Source organism: Ovis aries, chromosome X, assembly GCF_016772045.2.
Source record: "Ovis aries strain OAR_USU_Benz2616 breed Rambouillet chromosome X, ARS-UI_Ramb_v3.0, whole genome shotgun sequence".
NCBI classification, from domain to species: domain Eukaryota; kingdom Metazoa; phylum Chordata; class Mammalia; order Artiodactyla; family Bovidae; genus Ovis; species Ovis aries.
Genome location: NC_056080.1, coordinates 31,873,261 through 31,895,957, shown reverse-complemented (window position 1 = coordinate 31,895,957; position 22,697 = coordinate 31,873,261). Strand labels below are relative to the sequence as shown.

Below are 22,697 nucleotides of genomic sequence, written 5' to 3'. Positions count from 1 at the left end.
ATATCTCATAACTAAAAACAAAAATTGATTTTTCTTACTTATCATATTGAATTTGATCAAAATGGCATAAGAATTCCAAGAACGTTGAGAGCATGGTTTTGACTTTAAAGAACAGAACTCACTTGTATGCATACATTCCAGCATGTTTGTCGGAGAAATATAGTCCCATTAATGACACAGTATGCTCAGTCTTTTAAAAATTCTTTTAAATGATTGTTGTAAAGAATGAGCATAGTTCTGGTAATAGTAAAATCCAGTAGGATATAGGCATTGTGACTGAGATGACAGGGCATCTGTTTATGCTCATATAAAGAGCATCGTGTGCCTGAAATTTTGACTGCTATTCAGGTCAAGGCTTTGAGGGATTTTGACCTTATGAAACAGTAGCGTGGCAAGAGATCAAAACTTGAAAAGGGAAAAAAAAAAGCAACTCTGAGGGCTTCTCTCTTGCATTTCAAAATCAGCTTTGTGTTGAATAACACCTGAACACAAGCTAAAGATGCTGAAGTTGATAAGAAGGTGGTCTAAGAAAATAGAAATACTTTTTGTTTCCAAAAGTTAAAAAGAATAATAACCCTTGCCATGTGGTTCCTTAAAATGAGAAAAGAGAACAAATGAAATATACCCTGGATTGACTTATTTAAATACTTAAATGGCCCTATGTGTCCTCTATATTTTTGTAAATGTGCTTGCTTGTTGACATTTACTCAGCTGCTTTTTTTTTTCTAAATATCGTGCCCCTGATGAACATATTTATATTTTGATTGTAACTAGGGGATAAGATAATTAGAAATTCATTATAATTAATATTTTAAACTTAAATATAATTTCAATGATTTGAAATATTATTTTCCCCCATTGAACTGAAATCATAGTATACTATGGAAAGAGGATATTATTCATTTGCTCTATAATTTATTATGGTAATTAATGTTAGACTTGGCAGCAGGTATTTAGATGTAAGAAGGTATCTATCTAGATAAGTCCCAAAGTCTGTAGTCTTGTGATTTTTAAATAGAGAAAATTATCTTCTTTGCCAGAAGTAGGCAACATTCTATGACTCATATAAGTTCATAGATGTTATTCCCATTTCATCAATATTTTGCTATATTTCTAATGAGCATTTTTGCGATGTTCTGAACTATAAGCACAAAAATCTAAAAATAAAATTAATATACTCAGAATTCTCCTCCTCTTGAACATGAGCATTCATATTATGCTTTGTAAGTCTGTTTCTGTCCTCACACATCCCCAAATAGAGAAAGTGGTTATTATGTATGAATATGTCTGTTCTACATTATTTATATCCTGTAGAGAGTTTTCAAACTCCTGCCAGACATGTGAGTAATGTAAAACATGGTTGAAGATAATAAGCTAGTATTTTTTATAATACCAGAAATGCAAATAGATGCAAAAGCATTAAGATGAAAATTTCTGTATTTGCCTTTCTTTTCTGAGTTCATGCTTATTTTTTAGAGATCCCTGGTTTTACTCTCTATAAAATATTTTACATGCACATTCTGACTATACCTGTTCTCAAAGCATTATTTTGTAGACCTCTTGATACATAAAATGTAGTTACGATTGGTTTGCCTCTCATCCTTTTGCCAATGATTTTAATTAAAAATACTCTAAGGCCTTTCAATTGACAACCCTTTTCAGTGGTTCCTGAAAGCTCTCCAAGTCTAATCAGTCTGCTGCCAATTAAAAAACAATTTTAATGGCTTTATAAAACCTAGAATTAAAGTAAAATTTCCTCACTTCTTTTAGGTATTTTATCTTGCTTAATTCATGGTCTAACCATCTTGAATTTTAGAGCATCTTTTGGTTAATTGCTTAGGTTAAAGGTTTGATTAGAAAATTTCCAAGTTACAACTCAAATAACTTTGGAAAATAGCTGTATTCTTTTGCTCCCTTCAGCTAAAGTAGAGGTTTGACAATGGGCCTTGTGTATTTCAGTGCAATTGGTTTTATGTTGTAAATTCATTTATCCACTACAACATAAAATGTTGTAGGCACTGCAAATTTAAGAGACTAGAGTTGAATTAACTGTTGGAACTGCTCATTTCTTACTTATAAAATGAAAAAATTGGCCTACGAAGATCTCTGTAGTGCCCTTCCAGTTTTAAATGTTTATGATGCATTTCTCTTTGCTTGAAATTTTATATAAAACTCTGGAGTAATTAGCAAAGAGATTCCAAGTATCTCTACTATATAAATCTCAGGAGTCAGCTGGAAGATGATAATAAAAATAAAATTTTCTTCCTATTCAAAGAAGGCTGAATTCTGAAATAGTTACTCATCATGAATATGTAATTAAAATACCATGAAGATAAAATACTCAGCCTCTATATGATAAATCTGTTGTCTGCTGACAATAAATAACGCATCAAGAAATATATAAGGGTTTTTTTTTCTTTTTTCTGTATGCTTAATAATCTGCATCCCTAGTTAAAGAAGGTGTCCCATTGCTTTATGTCTGATGGTGTACAGAAGAAGGTCAAGTGGATCAGAAAAAGTAAATCTCATTGCTTCTTGAACTTTTGCAAAATGTAGTTAATTCACACAGTTGCTCAAGTTCTGTGTTTAATACATATCATGAAGCCAACAGATATCTCTTCTTTCTAGCAATTTGTATGAAAGAGAATTTGAAGTGAGGGACAAAATACATAAAATTAAATGGCACCCCACTCCAGAACTCTTGCCTAGAGAGTTCTATGGACGGAGGAGCCTGGTGGGCTGCAGTCCATGGGGTCACTAAGAGTCGGACTCGATTGAGCAACTTCACTTTCACTTTTCACTTTCATGCATTGGAGAAGGAAATGGCAACCCACTCCAGTGTTCTTGCCTGGAGAATCCCAGGGATGGGGGAGCCTGGTGGGCTGCTGTCTGTGGGGTCACACAGAGTTGGACACGACTGAAGTGACTTAGCAGCAGCAGAGTTTTACAGAATAAACCTTAATTATTAGATAATGTTTTCTTAAATGGGAGAACGACTTCTTTTATGGTATCTCTTCAGTATTGACTCTTATCGTGCCCAAGATTCTAATGTCAGTATCTTCAAGAAGCTATCCTGCCTTAATATCAGTATCAAAGTAGGAAAGTAGCTGTTAACTACAATTTAGTTACCAAGCCACTCTCATGAACTTGAGCACTCCTTTGTGCTACACCTAGCCTTGGTAATTCCTCTGCACTTGTTCATGCGATAGAGCATTTTATAGTCTTTTGATTAATAACCCAGCTTCCTTTGTGAGCACCTGACCTTTTACCCCAGTTTCCTCATGAAGTTCAACCTATAAATCCTTTCTGTGCTTAGAACTGGAATCCTTACATCACCAGGTAGGTATGCCTTGTGCTACCATGCCTGTAGAGATCATTTTAAGCCTGGCTACCAATTATCAGCTAAAGCTGTTGCTGTAGAACTGCAGTCTCCCCATACCCATTAAAGGTCAGTCATCACTCTAAAGTTGGGTACGTATAAACAACACAACCAGAAACTTCAATCCATGCTTGTCAACCTGCTTGTACCATTTTTTAAAAATCAGATATTTTTTCATTTGATTGGTTTTGCACAGATTTTATTATTATTCTTATCATTTATCAGGAACTAAAGGGCTTTAAGATTGTCATATGCCATTGTGTATACCTTCTGTCTTCTTCTAACTTTGTATATATATGTGTGTGTACACAAACAACATACCCAATTACACCTCTTAAAGTCACCATTCAGACATTTGAACAGGTGTGGCAGCAAGTGATCACAGCTACTAAGAGTTGGATTAAGGAACAATCGGACTAGGGTTTATAGTTCCGCTGTGCTGCTTACAAGTTGAATCTGTCTGAAATTTTTACTTCTAATCTATAAAATGGAAATAACCTTAGTACTTGTTCTTAGGGCCTTGTGAGGTATGACAGCTACCACTATTAAGCCTTTACTGCTTAAGTAAACACCTAGCTTAATGCCTGAAACATGCAGAGAGCTCTGTAACTTGTAGCTTTTATTACAAGTATTTTAATACTAATAAAAATGATAATAAATGAGGTAACTGATTTTTTGTACGTTAAATCTCTTTTAGTAAGTTTTTGAAAAATGTTTAAATAGTATCTCACAATGCCAGTAGAAGTCTCTAACCTCGAAGAACTTACACAGTCAAGACTATTTAAATAATTAAATGGACAATTAAAAGGTGCAATTAGGAATACAAGCCAAACTGAAAGAATGATAACAGCACAAAGTTAATTTAAAATGTAAGAACAGGTGGTAAGTACAACTAGTTCCCCATAAGAAGCTGGCCATAGTGATGGAAAATAAATATTTCCTTTCATCACATGCTCTTTTATATTATTGAAATATGCTTGAATGTACATATAGTTCCTTTTCACAATGTGCATTTTTAAACAAATGGAAGAGAAAATGTAAAGAAAGATTTTCATTGTTTGAAAATAGTATGGATTTTCCAGACCTACTCAAATTATACAACCTTATTGAAAAAAGATATACACCCTAGAATGATCAAGATACTGGGCATGTGCTCTTCTAATTTTTCTCACGATGGGAAAAATGTAAAATTTGGAAATTAACATATATCTCTTCATGAATAAGGGTCAGTATAGAAATATTCCAGAATTTTCTCTGAACTTTTCAGTGGTTATTACTAATGTGTATCCAGAGAGTACTTACTGGGTTCAGACATTACATAGTTGAATTCTTGTGACCAGGATGGGCTATGTGTTTGGCGAGGTTCAGTGCAGAATGAATATACAGGGGTTCTTTCCCAAAATTGTTAAGAATGTCAAGAGAGTGACGGCAGAGCATGAAACCAAGTGTGAAATCCTTTTGAGTGAGAGGACCTGGGTGACTGCATGAGTTGTACACCCGTGATGCAGGTCTTGTTTACAATATTCTTGTGAGAAATATATTCCTATTCATATTTTACATATGAATAAGAAAACAAATCAAAGCTCTGAAAGTATAATCAGCCTGCCTCGAATGTTACAGGATGTGAACTGTGAATCTGGTGTTTGAAAATTGTGGAGCCTGACTTAAGGACCTCCACTTTAATCATTGTAAAAGGAACTAGCTTCCAAACCTAAAGACAGATAATTCTAAACTAATTCTTTTCCATTTTTAGTAGCTAGTTAACTGATATTTCAAGGGGATACTATTTAAAAACAAACGTATGTGGTTTTCATGAAGATTTGCTTGCAATTATTTTGCATACCTGTATTTTTCATATGGAACTCACCTTATTTCATAGTTATTGGTGTGGTTGTCACCTTCACTACTATACTGTGAGATATCTAAAAATAGAGATTCCATTGTATTCATTTCCTGGATGTCCTTTATATACTTATGTATCTGATATGATACTACTATAAACATTGTGATTCAGCTGCTGAATAACTTCTGCAATTTTAGATTGCTTTAATGGAATATTATGTCCAAAGCCAGAAAAATCTATGTTTTGGAGCACCAGTCAGATTAAATCTAGTTCTAGCAAGTGTCTGGTATTATAGAGCTTGTAAATAAGATTTATCAGAGTCATGGTTATCAAGCCTCAAACCTTTAAGATTGTCAGGTAGAAACAATATTTACCTTACTCTGTGGTTCAGGGTTCAAGATAGATTTTATTATTGTATTGCTATTCATTGACTTTTTAGGCTGCACCCAACCAGGGATCGAACCCGTGCCTCCTGTAGCAGAAGCACAGAGTGCTAACAACTGGACCTCAGGGGAATTCCCAAAGAAAATGAAGTCAAAATAATGCAGGCTTCCACTAGGTGTAAAAGGTCTTTGCCAATGGGAAAATTTGCTGCCATACTCAGGAAGGACTTGTCTGCTTCTGGAAGTAGTGAATCCTGTAATAAAGAGGAGGTTATACTCAGTGACCTCCATAATCCCTTCCTGCCTATATTTTTAATGATTCTAACAGATAATTAAGTGTTCACAGTCAATAGCTAAAGCCATGGGGAAATTTAGTACTTAACATTGTTTGTTATTCTGGTGTAGGTTTTGAAAGTAATTATGAGTCTGTTATATATCATGAATTTTATCCTATATTTGTAGGGTCAGTGCACAGATGTTTTCTTATATCATCATCACTAAAGAAATAAATGATGCAGTACAGTGATAATTATAATATAGAACAATTACACAAGTCTGCTATTATTTGATGAAAAATTATTGTTTTTTTTCTTTCTTATAAGCTTTGCTGTGTTCTTAAACGTCTTTTCATAATAGATGATGTTGCTGTTATTCTTTACCCTCCATGGGCACTTCAATGAATTTCATAATAAGTATCAATGAGAGGATATTATAACATTTTAGAAACTAATTTCACAGCCAAATACTCAACACACATATTTCATAACATTGGATATAACTACAAAAAAAAAAGTTTTGTATTTTTGGAATCTCTGCACTTTGGTGTCTGCACATATAAAGGTAGAAATTTGCCATCAGAACAATATTTTCTTCAAGCCATCATTGTATATCAAAACAATATGCCCATAGTTAAAAAATATTACTTTGAAAAAATTAAATCCTCTTTAAATCCAACTTAAAAACTCTGTGTTCAGGACTTCCTTGGTGGTCCAGACGTTAGGACTCTGTGGTTTCACTGCAGGGGGCAGGGTTCAATCGCTAGTCCAGGAGCTGAGAGCCTGTGAGTCACATGGCTCGGCCAGAAAACGTCCCCAAACCATGCTCCCTCCTCCCCCCCCGCCCCAAATTTTGTATTCTTTTTGGTCAAAGGTAAAATTAATTTGATCACGCAATTGTCATTTTGTGTTGAGTTCAGTTAGGCTTGAGGTTCTATTTCAAGCATTTAAAAAAAAACCATGCTACTCTCTGCTTTCATTTTGAGATAACTCGTCAGTGGACTATATAATTATCATTTGAAGCTCAGTGATTGATTCTAAATAATGTATCTATGGAGATCTTAGAGAAGATAAAATCTGTGCTTGACACATGTAGAAACATGATATCTCTTAATGTCTTTTTTTTTAAAATCTATTTAGACTATCAAAATGGTAGTCCCTAAGGCCTTGGCGTTTGTAAAGATATGGCTTGCACAAAGGGTAGCACTTTTAAAGTGCATTTGTCAAAAGCATTTTTGCATAAGATATCATGAAAAAAAGATTTCATTACCACATGCCAATTCCTATGTGGAAGCTAAAATAAGATTATGAGGCTTTCCTGATTGCCTCCCATTGAGGGAATTGGTCATCATGTGTAAGGCAGGGAAGTTCCTCCAAACCTTGTCCTTATCTCTTGACAAATTCAGGAAAATCAGTCAAACTAATCTTGGCCCCAACCAAATGCTTGTCAACTACCTGTGAGTGGAGCCATAGCAGTTCATAGCAGACCTGTTTTGGTCTCCTTGGATATAGATCTTCAGAAAATTTTTGATTACTAGAAGTGTAATGATTAATATCACAAGAAATAACTTTTTGCTCCTCATAACTGAGGACTGTCAGGCAGCATTGGTGGTTAAGGCAGGAGAGTGTCTCACTGTTTGTGATTTATCAGTCTGATAATGACTGCGTAGTGCAGGGTTGACCTCTCATGATGGCTCACAAAACATATTATTCCAAAGAGTTTTGACCTATATCTTTAAAAAAAGAAAACAACAACAACAACAACTTTTTAAGGTCTGAACACAAAGTATGATTCTAAACTGAGAACACTCGAATGCTAATTTTGGATACTCAAATGTTTTAACTCAATCACTAATTTAAATCAAGAGCAGTATGCTTTTTAGCATTTGAAGAACATTCAGCTTAAATGTATTTCTAGACTGATCACAACTTGATATTAACCATTTACTGTAATTTAAAGACAGATCACTTGCTTGATTAAAAAGTAATTTGTTACACAGTTCAAAGAATTTTGTGTCAAAATTTACAGACTATAAATAATCATATATATGAAAACCAAAGATGCATTCAATGAACTGTTTAATAAACATGTAGAGTGAGCCAGGAGTGAAGTTGGTCCCGGAATACTTTAGCAAAATTTATGTTAGCATCGTGAACACTTTAAACAGCATGTCTAATTAAATGTCAGAATGACACCCTAAATTTTCCTCCTTTGCCCCCTTTATTTCCCATAGCTGGACCAATAAATTGAAGAGGCACTAAGTTTACTCCTGGTTTTGAGATTACTTGCCTTTATGATTTCAGTCAACATAACTTGAGTCAGATAAAACAATTTGATTTGGGTTCAATATGGTGCTATTTTGATCTGAAGGTCAATTTACCAACAAGCAGGAACAGTTTCTCATTATTTTCTTTCCCCGCTCCGAGCAGTCTTTACTGAAGTCTTTCAAGCAATGTGTGACCTCTGTTTCAATACTTCTTGCAGATTTCACAGGCTGTCACCACCACTCAGCCATCACTAACACAGACAACTGTAATGGAAACGGTAACTATGGTGACCACGAGGGAGCAAATCCTGGTAAAGCATGCCCAAGAGGAACTCCCCCCACCACCTCCCCAAAAGAAGAGGCAGATTATTGTGGATTCGGAAATTAAGAAAAGGTGAGAAGCTCTTGCTCATGGCTTTATCCTCAAGCAAGGGTAATTGTTAAGAAGGACAACTCATTTACAGCTATTTTGATGGCAGTGTTTTTACTTAGTTTTCCCAGAAGGCTCTGGTGTCTATAATGTCAGTTAAGTTAGTGTGGAAAATTATGAAGTAAGTTGTAAAATTTCTTCAAGCAATCCCTGGCCCACCAGAAACTGAATGCTTAATGGAAATGTGAGGTTTTTTTCTAGATTGAAAGAGGAAACTGCAAGTGATGAACTGCCATGGATACAGTTTATCCTGAAAGTTTCCTTTTTTCCTAATCAAGAGCCTGCTTATTCAGTGCTACTTTTGCATTAAATGCCTTTTCCAAGTAATGGAAAGGACATTTTCATGAGGAAAAACTACACCTATAATAGACGCGATCCATTCTGTTAGTTTACGAGAACATAATGTCTCAATCTGCGCGTCCTAAATCAGGAGTAATTACAGAACAGATTTCCTGTTCTTTGATATTTATAAAGTCTTATCTTGAAGGTGTTAGAATTCTTAACTGATCTTTTTGTGGATATTCTCAACTAGACATTGTAGATAAGTAAGGTATTATGTAAATTGGTAGATATATTAAAATGGGAATAAAATGTCATAAATGCAAAAGCTAGCATGAAAATCAGAAAAATGGTACAATTTCCTTTTCATGCCAATTATTATAATTCTAAGATTAAGAAAGAACATTAAAATCTGCCGTACATTTCTAAGCAGCATTATATTGGGGGATGCATGGAACACTTGACATTAGAATTTGTGTATACAAGGGTAGGGAAACATGAGAATAACATGTACGTAAAAATAGTGTCAGATGTTTTAGGCAAAGGAAGAAACACCTGGAGAAGTTTTAAGGTACATCATTTGGGACTTTCTTTTTTTTTTTTTTTTCATTTGGGACTTTCAATGTTGTGATTTAGTCGCTAAATTGTGTCCGACTCTTTTGCGACCTCATGGACTGTAGCCCGCCAGGCTGCTGTGTCCACGATATTTCTGAAGCAAGAATTCTGGAGTGGGTTGCCATTTTCCTTCTCCAGGGTCCCCAACCCAGGAATCAAACCCCTGTCTCCTGCATTGGCAGGCAGATTCATTACCACTGAGCCACCAGGTAAGCCCTGGAACTTTCAATACTTCCCTGTTAATCCGTGACTTATAACCTACTTTCATAATTCCACAGTACACAGAAGGGCTTTTCTCCCTGGCTGGAGCTGCTTGGCTGAGTGAATTCTCTTGTCCAGAGCTCAACAAATTAAAACCTACAGGCTCAGTCCACCCCACTGCCGGTTTTTGTATGGCCCATGAGCTAAGAACAGTTTTTACATTTTTAAATGGTTGAAAATAACCAAAAGAATTTCATGGCATGTGAAAATTTTCAGAAATTCAAAGGTCAGTGTCCACAAGTAAGGTTTTATCGAAGCAACGTTGGACTCATCCTCCTATGTATCATCCTTGGTTGTTTTCACATCACAAAGGCAGGGTTGGATAGTTGCCGCAGAGAGTATATGACCTACAAATCCCCAAATATTTACAATCTGCCCCTTTATAGGAAAATTTTACTCAGCCTTGTTCCTATCAGATGGTTCTCGGATCTTTGAATATTGGCATTCTATGTGGGATGACAACTTCCAAGAATTCTGCTCATGATAGTGGTTGAAATTTTAACATTCATTGATGGAGAAAGAATATGACAGCAAAAATAAATCAGTAAAGCTCTTAATGAATTTGCCTTTTATTAATCTTAATAGCATGGCTATTAATTTGATGCCTTGTTCAATATATGTCTACAGACAATGCCTGGTAGGCACATGGATTTATGGATCCTTTGAACAACCTAACAGCTTTCCAACAAATATCTAAGCAGAGCAATATGGAAACCTAGTTAACTTACCCTCCTAATGTATTCATGACCCTCCTAATACGGATATTAACAGAGCAGGTTGATTCCTGTTTATCTCTATCTTCAAAACCGTCTTCTTGGTTCCTGTATTTGGTTAGGAAAAATGTGTTCTGAGCACATTTTTGTTTTCAAGAGAGTGTGACTAAGTGGTGAAATGTTTTGTCTCCTAAATTCTGTTTGTATCATATGCTCTCAGCCATTTTTTTTAAAGTTCTTTGAACGACATGTCCAATTAGGAACCTAAAGGATATATTATTTAAATAAAAACTGACACTTATTGAGGATTTTATTATGTACTCAGCACTAGATTAAATGCTTTATTTGCATAGCTCATTTATTCTTCCCACTGACCCTACCAAATAGCCATACCCACCAAATAGTTATGGCTATTACTCCTATTACACACAGCTTCAGAGTGCCTGTGTCAGGGTTTCAGCTGAAGGAACCTGACAACAGAACCTGGACTGTGCAGTTAAATGCTTCTTTGGTAGATGAATGACCAAGGTGATCTTAGGTCTCTGTTTGCCTGAATCATCACAAATTATAACTTTTGTTCCAGCATAATTATTTAAAGCACCAACTTTCACTCTCATATGTGTCCTGATTTGGACAGTAGGGTAACAGAGACACTCTGTGTAAGAGTCAAGATAGACCCTTTTAGACTGAACAAAGAGAGCAAATGAGCAGACATTTAGGCACAGTTAAATTGAGTAAGTGATAATTGTTTATAGGATGGGAATTGGTTGAAATATTGTAAGAGTTCCAGAGGTGTCACGCAAACATGACTGAAAACATCATGGTGGCTAGCATTTCTTTCTTTTCCCAGGTGAGAACTACTAGTGTTTAACTGCAAAGAGTGTAGTGTTGACAACCTATTGAATGCTGATTTAAAAAAAAAAAAGATATCTTTTTTCAGCTACCTGACACACTACTGTTCTACCCGTACTATTCTTTACCTGACTTGTTTTCTTCCTTTTCTTCCTTTTACCTAATTCTTATGGTAGTATCTCATAAGTTCAAATCTTTTTGCCCTTCTGACTTCTTTATCTGAATTACTCCCTCTCGATGATTCAAGTCTGACTCTCAATGAATGACTCCCAAATTTCATAGCTTCATATCTGATTCTTTCCCTCAGATTTTACTTTCTATCTTTAAATCTACGATCTGGATACTTCTACTACTGCTCTAGGCAGTGCTTCAGTTTTTATCAGTTCCAAACATTTGTTGCCTCCAATTACCCACATCTAGTTACTCAGACTGGAGAAGGTGATGGCACCCCACTCCAGTACTCTTGCCTGGAAAATCCTATGGATGGAGGAGCCTGGTAGGCTGCAGTCCATGGGGTCGCAAAGAGTCGGGCATGACTGAGAGACTTCACTTTCACTTTCTACCTTCATGCATTGGAGAAGGAAATGGCAACCCACTCCAGTGTTCTTGCCTGGAGAATCCCAGGGACAGGGGAGCCTGGTGGGCTGCCTTCTCTGGGGTCACACAGAGTCGGACACAACTGAAGTGACTTAGCAGCAGCAGCAATTACTCAGACATTGCACACGTGTTATAGTTATTGTTGTAACTCATTGCCTGCATACCTGAAGAAGTAGGAAATATTGGAAAAATCATGGACTTTGGAATCAGGATTACTCAGGTTTGAAATCTGCCTGTTTTAATTACTAGCTTATGATTCCAGCAAATTATCTAATATCTGTGCCTCAGATTCAATATCCTCAGTTTATTAAACACTGGCTGTGAGGATTAAGTAAGAAGCATTTAATACAGTTGCCTGTAAGGTAGTAAGAATTCAACAAGTGCCATAGCTAGTGGTCTTGCTTGCTTATGTTAATGCTGTGGAGGTAGAGGCAGTGGTGGAAATGATGGTGGTAATTGAGGTAGTGATGATAGTGAAGATGATGGTTGGTAGAGAAGGTAGAGATGGTGGTCATGTACTATTGGAGAAATAAATTCTGTAATAAGCATCCTCTGAAGCTTATCAAATGTAACAGAAAATTAACTTTTCATCTTCTTCTTCAAAACAGAATTTACTGTCTGACTTCTCCATTTCTGTTCTTTACTTTTTTCCTTAATTATTATTATTACACTATATTATTGGGCAAGTGTCATCATTTTAGCCATTTTCCAGTCATTCTGTCAATGCCATGCCTTAAGCCATATACCTCCTTGTGGCCAATTTGCCCCTCCCCTTTCTGATTAATCTGCCTTCAGTTAATGTCCCTAAAGTATTGCTTTTATGCTGACCCTCTTGGCTTGAGATCCCTATGACTCCAGTTGTCTCCACAATAAAACACAAATCCCTTCCTATGGTATAAAATGTTTCTCCCACCAATTTTACATATGTGTGCTCAGTCATATCTGACTCTTTGTGATCCCATGGACTGCAGCCCGCCAGCCTCATCTGTCCATGGGATTTCCCAGGCCAAAATACTGGAGTGAGTTGCTGTGCCCTCCTCCAGGGGATCCTCCCAACCCAGGGATCGAACCCACGTCTCCTGCATTGTAGGTGGAGCCATCAGGGAAGACCAGTTTTAAGTGTAGCTTCCCCTGAATCTTTCCTCTTCATCCAGTATGTTATATTCATTTTTTGCTATATGCCTCAGTGTCGCCCACATAAAGTTTTTTCATCACCAATCACACCAAAATAATCTTGTTATCTGATTTTTAAACATTTTACTTAGATTTCATACATAGTACCATATATGCAATAAAAATCACGAGTATTTGTTGAAAGAGTAATAGAGTTCCAATTAATTGTGATAACTAAAATCTTATTTTTCAGTAGCATTTAAATAATTCCTTCTACTTCTTCATGGATTTTTTTTAACAACAAACAAATGAACATCCTGATAATTTTTAATATTATAATTTCACCCATTAGGACATCATTATTTACTTGCAGTGATTTTGGAGCCCCCCAAAATAAAGTCTGACACTGTTTCCACTGTTTCCCCATCTATTTCCCATGAAGTGATGGGACCTGATGCCATGATCTTTGTTTTCTGAATGAGCTTTAAGCCAACTTTTTCACTCTCCTCTTTCACTTTCATCAAGAGGCTTTTTAGTTCCTCTTCACTTTCTGCCATAAGGGTGGTGTCATCTGCATATCTGAGGTTATTGAGATTTCTCCTGGTAATCTTGATTCCAGCTTGTGCTTCTTCCAGCCTGGCGTTTCTCATGATGTACTCTGCATATAAATGAAATAAGCAGGGTGACAATATACAGCCTTAACATACTCCTTTTCCTATTTGGAACCAGTGTGTTGTTCCATGTCCAGTTCTAACTGTTGCTTCCTGACCTGCATATAGGTTTCTCAAGAGGCAGGTCAGGTGCTCTGGTATTCCCATCTCTTTCAGAATTTTCCACAGTTGACTGTGGGTGATTGCAGCCATGAAATTAAAAGATGCTTACTCCTTGGAAGAAAAGTTATGACCAACCTAGATAGCATATTGAAAAGCAGAGACATTACTTTGCCAACAGAGGTCCATCTAGTCAAGGCTATGGTTTTTCCAGTGGTCATGCATGGATGTGAAAGTTGGACTGTGAAGAAGGCTGAGTGCCGAAGAATTGATGCTTTTGAACTGTGGTGTTGGAGAAGACTCTTGAGAGTCCATTGGACTGCAAGGAGATCCAGCCAGTCCATTCTGAAGGAGATCAGCCCTGGGATTTCTTTGGAGGGAATGATGCTAAAGCTGAAACTCCAGTACTTTGGCCACCTCATGTAAAGAGTTGACTCATTGGGAAAGACTGATGCTGGGAGGGATTGGGGGCAGGAGGAGAAGGGGACGACAGAGGATGAGATGGCTGGATGGCATCACTGACTCAATGGACATGAGTCTGAGTGAACTCTGGGAGTTGGTGATAGACAGGGAGGCCTGGCATGCTGTAATTCATGGGGTCGCAAAGAGTCAGACATGACTGAGCGACTGAACTGAACTGAACTGATTAAGGAATTTAAAATTCAGCTTTGTACTATACTGCTGCTGCTGCTGCTAAGTCACTTCAGTCGTGTCCGACTCTGTGGGACCCCATAGACGGCAGCCCACCAGGCTCCGCTCTCCCTGGGATTCTCCAGGCAAGAACACTGGAGTGGGTTGCCATTTCCTTCTCCAATGCATGAAAGTGAAAAGTGAAAGTGAAGTAGCTCAGTCATGTCCGACTCTTAGCGACCCCATGGACTGCAGCCCACCAGGCTCCTCTGCCCATGGGATTTTCCAGGCGAGAGTACTGGAGTGGGGTGTCATCGCCTTCTCCGTTTTACTACACTACCCTTTCTTAATTATGTAAGGTGCATTTAGTTGAATCCTTAATAATGATACAGTTTTTACATTTGCTATATTTACTGGATAAATTTTCCTCCTTAAACTGAGATATATAAAAGTGCTTAATGATCTTGGGTCACAAGGTAATTATTTCTAAAATAAATTATCCCTGTAGTTCAGTGATATTATTTTACATATAGGTAATTATCAGAGTGTGGAACCCACTCTAAGTTAGAACTAAATCTATTATACAGTTAATTGGGATTCATTGAGGAGATTCATCCCTAATCATGTAACAGTTATTTTAAGAAACTTTTCACAAAAGCTTTCATTTACATTTTTGTATCAGCAAGATGAAAACAATGGTATTTTGAATTGTTTTTTTAAATAAATGCAATCTCAATAAAGATAATGTTTAAGTTATAGTGTTAATAAAAGTGTCTCTGACCTCAAAGGAAGTGTAGAGAGATTTAGAAGTAACAACTCACTGAGTCTCTATCTTCTGCTATGTAAGCAGAGAGTCTTGTTTGCTCTCTCTTGCTATGTCCCATATGCTTACTAAATGGTGGAAGAAAGTGTCTAGATAACTATGTATTTGCGTAATTATTGTATTTTCTATTTTTCAGCTTGTGTTTTTTATTTTTTTATAAAAGTCTACTGCCTGAATAATGTTACTTTATGTCATATCCTTGGAAGGAAGTTAAATGTGTTAGATGAGATCTCCCTTTTTGCAATTTTTTTTGAGAATAATGCCTACGCAATTTTTAAAATATTTACTTTAACTTTAATTCCCAAACTATAATGTGAAAGTTGAAAACCAAAACATTTTAACTTATTCAGAGAATCTAATTAGATGATTAATGTGTCTAAGAGCTCATTTTTTATTTTCTATATGATAAGTTGTTCCTAAAATACTTGAAATGTTCATCTGATAATAATATTTTTTTTTCCCCAATGGCACTGCCCATAAAAACAAAACCTTGCTCCTTTTATCTAAGGAAACTACACTCTAGACTTGTTTCTGGTTACAGGTTAATTGAGGTTCAGAAAGGTTAAATAACTTACTTTCAGTGGCAAACTAAAGACTAGCTACTGAGTCTCCTAATTTCTGTCCTAGTGTTACATTTGAAATGCCCTACTTCTTTTTATGTATTAGAGTCAAATGACCTTGGTCATAAACTCAAATTTCAGTTCAGAAACTACTTTTGGTGAATAATAGAAACCTTACAGACCATCTTCAGATATTCCAAAAAGATAACCGTCCATTTAAGGCTCTTAAAGCTAATTTGTCATATAAATCAAGAATATCAGTAAATGTGTATTGAAGAATATAAGAATGATAATTCTAGAGGCATGCTAAGTGGCCAGAGAACAGATCAAGCAGTGATACCAATACTGTGGTACATGACACAGCATGCTTGGGGGTTTGCTAGAAGTGCAGATTTGGGGGTTGTTCCCCAAACGTGCTGAATCAGAAGCTCTGCTTGTGGGCCCAGGAATCTTTTACAAGCTCTCTAGCTCATTCTTGATAAACCTTGAAGTTTGAGAACCCTTGCCCAAGAGCAGTGGTTCTCATACTTTAGCATGCATCAGTCATTGAGAAGGCTTGTCAAATAGCAGATTACTGGTCCCAGCAGAGTTTCTGACTCAGTAGGTCTGGGGCAGTGCCTGAGAATCGTAATATCTCACAAGTTCCCAGGTGATGCTTAGGCTGCTAGTTCATGGCCCACATTAAATCAGTGTACTAGAGTATCATCTTAGTTTCATCCTAATTCTTGCTTCTCTCTTCTCCAAAGTAGCCCCATCTTGTGACACCTCTAATGTTTCATGTTGAAATGATCTTTCTATATGCTTGTTTCACCCCCTCAGCTCAGGGCTTCCTGAGGCCAGGGTCCATATCTTACTCCCAAAGTGTTACGGGGCCTTCTAATTTGGGGATGCCCAATACATGTTTTGAATTGAAATGTACTATCCTGAGAACTGATTTTCTAGTCATAGCAGTCGTATGAAAAAGTACTCTTCTAGAAGGCAAGGCAAAAAAGAACGCCAACCAAGAGGAAGGCAGAGCTAGCTTCCCAGAACCATAGCATGCAGTTTGTTCCCTGAGTGAAGAAAATGGTAGTCACATGTATTCATCTAAAAGCAGCGGCATGGTTAAATGCAAAGAAAAGTTGATTCTAATCAGAACGTATGAACTACCACTATTTCCATTCTTCTGAGTCTTTCTTTCCCCCTCTCATACTGTACATCAAGTGCTGAAACTGCACTCAGCAAGCTTACCAGAGATCTCCTTAATTGACAGCTCCAAAGGTCGCTCTTCAGTTTATCCGTCTTGACCTCTGTGCTGTGCTTGACAGTGGTGATTAGATCCTTCTTGAAGTTTTCTGCTTTCTCAGTTTCTGAGATATTGTTCCCTCCTGTTTCTTTTCTCCTCCTAACACTTCGACTATGTCTTCCCATTCTCATCTTCCTCTCCCTTTCATGTTGATCTCCAAAAGACTTATATTTTGGCATTGTTTTCTTTTCATGGCACTCTGTTGTCCAGGGTAATGCCATTTATCATCTTGCTTTTATTAGCCATCTATACCTGATATTTTCCAAATTAATATCTCTACCATAACCTCCATTTTGATGCTCATACCTGTAGCATCCACATATTTTTTGGGCATTTGCACCTGGATCTCTTACAGAAATCACAATTGAGGTTCTGCAGTTTAGACTGCCCATCTTTAGAGAGTATCATTCACATCATAGTTATCATAGTTTCTACAAACAGCCTTCTAGACTTGTGCAGTGCACAGCCTGTGTAGCCATTCACAGCAGTTCTGATCTTTCCACTTTCCTAAATCCCTTTAGGTATGCCTCTTGAATTCTCTTTAGTTTATCTCTTTCTGTACATCCAGGCTGCCTTTCCCCTAGTTTAGTCTCTGATACTTTTCTGCATGAAATTTTTAACTGATTTTTCTGTCTCACCCTTCTTATCCATACTCTTCACAGTATCCTGAGGGATATCTTAAAATGCAGTTTTAATTAGATCATTCCTCTGCCCGTGGTTCTTGAAATACATAGCATAGAAATTCCTTTCTGATCTTTGACTACCTGACTCTTCAGCTTCACTCCCTTCTCCTCTACCCATTTTTTTAATATGCCAGTGCTACTCAAAGTAGTCTGCTAACCATTTATTACCAGTATACAATGAGATAAGGAGCTGGAACCAGAATATAAATCAATGCACTGCTGCCTTTGTCAGGAAAGTTTTGCAATTAAAAAGGAATCAAATGAAATCATGTGCTTCATGACTTAGTTGATTTCTGCTCTGATGACTTTTCTTGCACAGACTACTAACAGACAGTTCACAGACAGGCCACACACTGCATTTCAAATGGCGCTGCCTTCTGCTCAGCTTTAAAGAACCACCCTCTGATCTCTGAATGCTCAATATTCGCTCAAACTTCTGCTTCTTTGTACTGACTGTTTTCTCTGTTGAAGATCCTTTTGCCTTATGTTCCCTTTTCCAGCTCCGATATTCCTTTTCCCTAACTACCTTCTCTCTCTGGGAACCTAACCTAGACATTTCTCAGCCTTGACAATCCTTCCATTCAAGCACTTGCAGAACTTCATTGTAATCATCTTGTTTTTGCATATGTGTCTCTAGTAAACTCCTTGAGGGCAGGAGACATTTATTTGCAACTCTAGAACTACAGCACTCAATATAGAAGTTCACACATTGTACGTATTGAGTAATATTCCTGGCATATCAAATGGGTATTTGTGAGTCTTGTCAGGAAAACAAAAACCACTCTAGGTGTTTCAGAGAAAGAAAACATAACCCAAGGACTTGGAGAAGGAGGTGATGAAAAGCTGGGAAGCAACATGTGAAACTATCAGAGACTAAACTAGGGAAAAGGCAGCTTGGATGTAAAGAAAGGGATAAACTAAAGAGAATTTAAGAATCATACCTGAAGAGATTTAGGGAGGTGGCAGATATTAGGACCGCTGTGAATGGCTGCACAGGTTCTGCACTGCACAAGTCATCTCTATTGTGGCTTCAGTTTCCTCTGGATTGTCCCTTCCTTCATAAATCTAAACTCTTGTCTGGCCATCCTGACACTGCTAGTCCCTGTTGGAAGGTCCCAACTTGGGGACTCTGCTGCCATCCCCCAGTGGTGTTCCTCCATCCTCCAGTATTCTTTCAGGGCCTCTAATCACAAGCAAGAGGACAAGCAATGACAGAAAATGTCTGATACAGAGAGGACAAGAAAAACATGAGGGCTGGATCCGAAAGAGCCAATGGGATGGGGCTGTGACTGCACAGAGATAGACTCTGGCCTTGCATCTTCCACTCATCAAAGATGTGACTAAAGCAAGTCACTTACTCTCACTCAGAATCTGTTTCTTCACCTCTGAAATGGAATTTATATGACTTTCCTTGTTGGCCTCCACACTGTGGAAATTTTATTACATGTGTCTCTGTTGATGATTATTTAGGCAAAAATAAACATTCTCTCCCCAGGAGAAAGTTGAGTTCCCAATTATTAATTTATAACAGATATCTTCCCATTACCACATTTGTGTTATAAGAGAAAATATTTTTTTCTAACATCTTCCAAGAATATTCTTATTCTTATGTCTTCCCTAGTCAGAAACCTATATCTGTGAATCAACACTCAGCAAATAAAATGTATGGCTCTCATGGACTGAATTATTCATGTCTTAAAGCCCTAACCCCAATTTGATGATGTTACTTGGAAATGGGTTATTTGGGGGGGATTCGATTTAGCAGAGTTTTTGAGGGTGGGGCCTTAATGATGAGATTAGTGCCATTCTAAGAAGAGGCATCAAAAGGCCTCTTCTCTCTTGTCTTTACTATGTTGAGGGTACAGTGATAAGGCAAAGATGTACAGGCCAGGAAGAGAGATCTCACCAAAAAATGAACATACTGACACCTTGATCTTGAATTTCTGCCTTCCAGAATTATGAGAAAATAAATTTGTGTTATTTAAGCCATTCATCTATAGCACTTAGTTATGTCAGCCTGAGCTGGCTTTGAGTTTTAACTAAAGTTCATAGAGATGCTCACTAAAAGAAGTACATGGGCTTCCCTGGTGGCTCAGATGGTAAAGAATCCGCCTGCAATGCAGGAGACCTGTGTCCAATCTCTGGGTCAGACAGATCCTCTGGAGAAGAGAATGGCAACCCACTCCAGTATTCTTGCCTGGAGAATCCCTTGGACAGAGGAGCCTGGTGGGCTACAGTCCATGTGGTCATGAAGAGTCAGACATGACTGAGTGACTAACACACACATAGAGATGCTTACTAAAAGAGGTAGATGAACTGAAACAACTCATGATGCTAAGGAAGTGACAGTGGGCAGTGAGTACATATCAGATTTAAGTGGCTTTCTGCATTGTACTTGAGTTTCTAAACCTTAACTGAAAGTTATTTAAACTTTAAAAACCCACAAGATAAAAGTATGTTGAAGTCCTTTAAACTCAGCAAGCTTTCACATTGAGAGTATTTAAAGTTTAACTTGTCTCCCACAAGGTCCAAGGTACCAGTCAATATATGGAGAGGTCCTTTGAACACTCTTGTGCCAATTCAGGAGAATCCAGATATGCAAATTCAATTCCTGGGTTGGGAGGATCCCCTGGAGGAGGAAATGGAAAACCCATTCCAGTATTCTTGCCTGACAAATTCCATGGACAGAGGAGCCTGGCAGTCTACAGTTCATAGGGTTTCAAACAGTCAGATGCGACTGAGTGACCGAGCACAACACAACACAGCCCAGCACAGCACACAGTAGTCAGAGAATCTAGTAGTGACAGCACCATTAGTTTTCTTGCTAATTTTCATAATCATTCAACAGTATCTAATGGATCACTATGATGTGCAAAGGAGTCTAGTTGCTGTGACCGAAAACCATATTTAGTCCTTTCCTCAGGAAGCTAGCATTCTCGTGGTATAAACTATGCCATGAAGAAGTACCAATAAAATGTTAGAAAAGCCATAAGTCAAAGGTCATAAAGAAAAAAGGATCACTTCCAATCTTGTATGACAGTTAAGCATAGAGTTTATGGAGACATTAGCATCTGAGTATACAGTTAAAGGATAGGGGCATATTGGACTCAAGATGAGGGAAAAAGGCAATGCAGATTCAGGCTGTCCTACAAGTCTTTATATAAATGGCACTGATAAAGGGTTTTGGGTGTTTCTGATTGCTTGGAGCAGAAATATGTGGTCTGAAAGAGAGAATTAAGGGATGAGGTTAAAAGGTAGGTTGAGTTCATTGTGGGAAAAAATATATATATACTCAATGCCAGACTAAGGAACTTTAATTTGGTCATAGAGAGCCGATGCATATTTTTGAAAGAAAGTGAAGCAATATGGCTACTGTGAACCACATTTTTTTGGCCCTCCCTCTGTGTTGGGAGAGATAGACCATGTTAACTTTATAGAGCAGGAAGGTGGTCAGCAAATTGTTCTTTAAAGAACCAGATAATCCCTATTTTAGGCTGGTGCACCATATTATTTCTTTTGCAAGAGCTCCATTTGGCTGCAGTTGGGAGAAAGCAATTCTAAACAATATGTCAATGGTGAACATGACTGTGTTCCAATAAAACTTTATTCACAAAAATGAGCGGCAAGCCAGATTTGTCCCCTGAACCATTGTTTGCCTATTCCTGCCAAAAAGGGTGAAATAGATTAGATTATTTTGCTGTTGGTGATTTTTATGTATTTTTATGTATTTGCCATTTACTCTTTGTTGTAGCTTTCTTTGCAGCTTTCATTCTGGTGGTTACAAGAATGAGTTTTACTTTATCAGTCCTTAACAGAACACTAAGACAGATAGACCCACTCTCAAATGAGAAAGTAAGAGGTGGCCCAGGGGCTGGCTTAAACCCAGCAGGAAAGACTCATGGAAGGCAGTAATCACAGCAGCTAACATGTATGGTGTCTGCCATATATCAAGTACTCTTCTGAATATTTTTCACATATTAACACATTTAACCATTAAAAGAGCATGATAACATAGTTTTTTTTTTTTTTTATTGTTGATCCTCTTTGCTGATGGGAAGAATGAGGCACATAAAAGTAAAGTGACTTGTTCAAGGTCACAAGCTTTGCAGAAAGCAATTCAGTCAGGATTTGAAACCAGACATCTAGAACAGGATGCTGCATTCTTTTTTTAATTATTTTTTTTACTGAGATATAGTTTATTTGCAGTGTTATACTAGTTTCAAACATACGACACAGTGATTCAATTATACATATATATGTGTGTGTGTGTATTTTTTTTTGCATTCTCTTCCATTATATGTTCTTACAGAATATCACGTAGAGTTCCCTGTGCTATACAGTAGGTTCTTATTGGTTATCTATTTATATATGAAAGTGAAATCGCTCAGTGATGTCCAACTCTTTGCAACCCCATGGACTGTAGCCTACCAGTCTCCTCACTCTCTGGAATTTTCCAGGCAAGAATACTGGAGTGGGTTGCCATTTCCTTCTCCGACCCAGGGGTTGAACCCGGGTCTCCCTCATTGCAGGCAGATGCTTTACCGTCTGAGCCACCAGGGAAGCCCATTTTATATATAGTAGTGTATATATTTTAATCCCAAACTCCTAATTTAATCCCTCCCCTTTGGTAACCATACATTTGTTTTCTATGTCTGTGAGTTTATTTCTGTTTTATACATAAATTCATTTGTATCATTTGTTCAGATTCTATATATAAGTGACATTTCATATGATATTTGTGTTTCTCTGTCTGGCTTACTTCACTTAGTATGATAATCTCTCGGTCTATCCATGTTGCTACAAATGGCATTATTTCATTCTTTTTATGGCTAATATTCCATTATATTTATATACCACATCATGTTTATCCATTCATCTGCTGATGGGCATTGAGGTGGCGCCCATGTCTTGGCTATTGTAAATAGTGCTGCTGTGAACA

General features: G+C 37.3%; 1 protein-coding gene across 9 annotated transcripts in view; it reads left to right on the top strand.

Annotated features, from left to right (window-relative positions):
* The window catches only part of DMD (dystrophin), a 2,668,835-nt gene that overhangs the window by 1,135,926 nt on the left and 1,510,212 nt on the right, over window positions 1–22,697 (top strand). For all 9 annotated transcript variants that reach the window (XM_060407875.1, XM_060407877.1, XM_060407874.1 and 6 more), the window contains one exon: window positions 8,366–8,541. In XM_060407875.1, coding sequence (XP_060263858.1) covers window positions 8,366–8,541 — 176 coding nt within the window. The remainder of the gene's footprint in view (window positions 1–8,365; window positions 8,542–22,697) is intronic.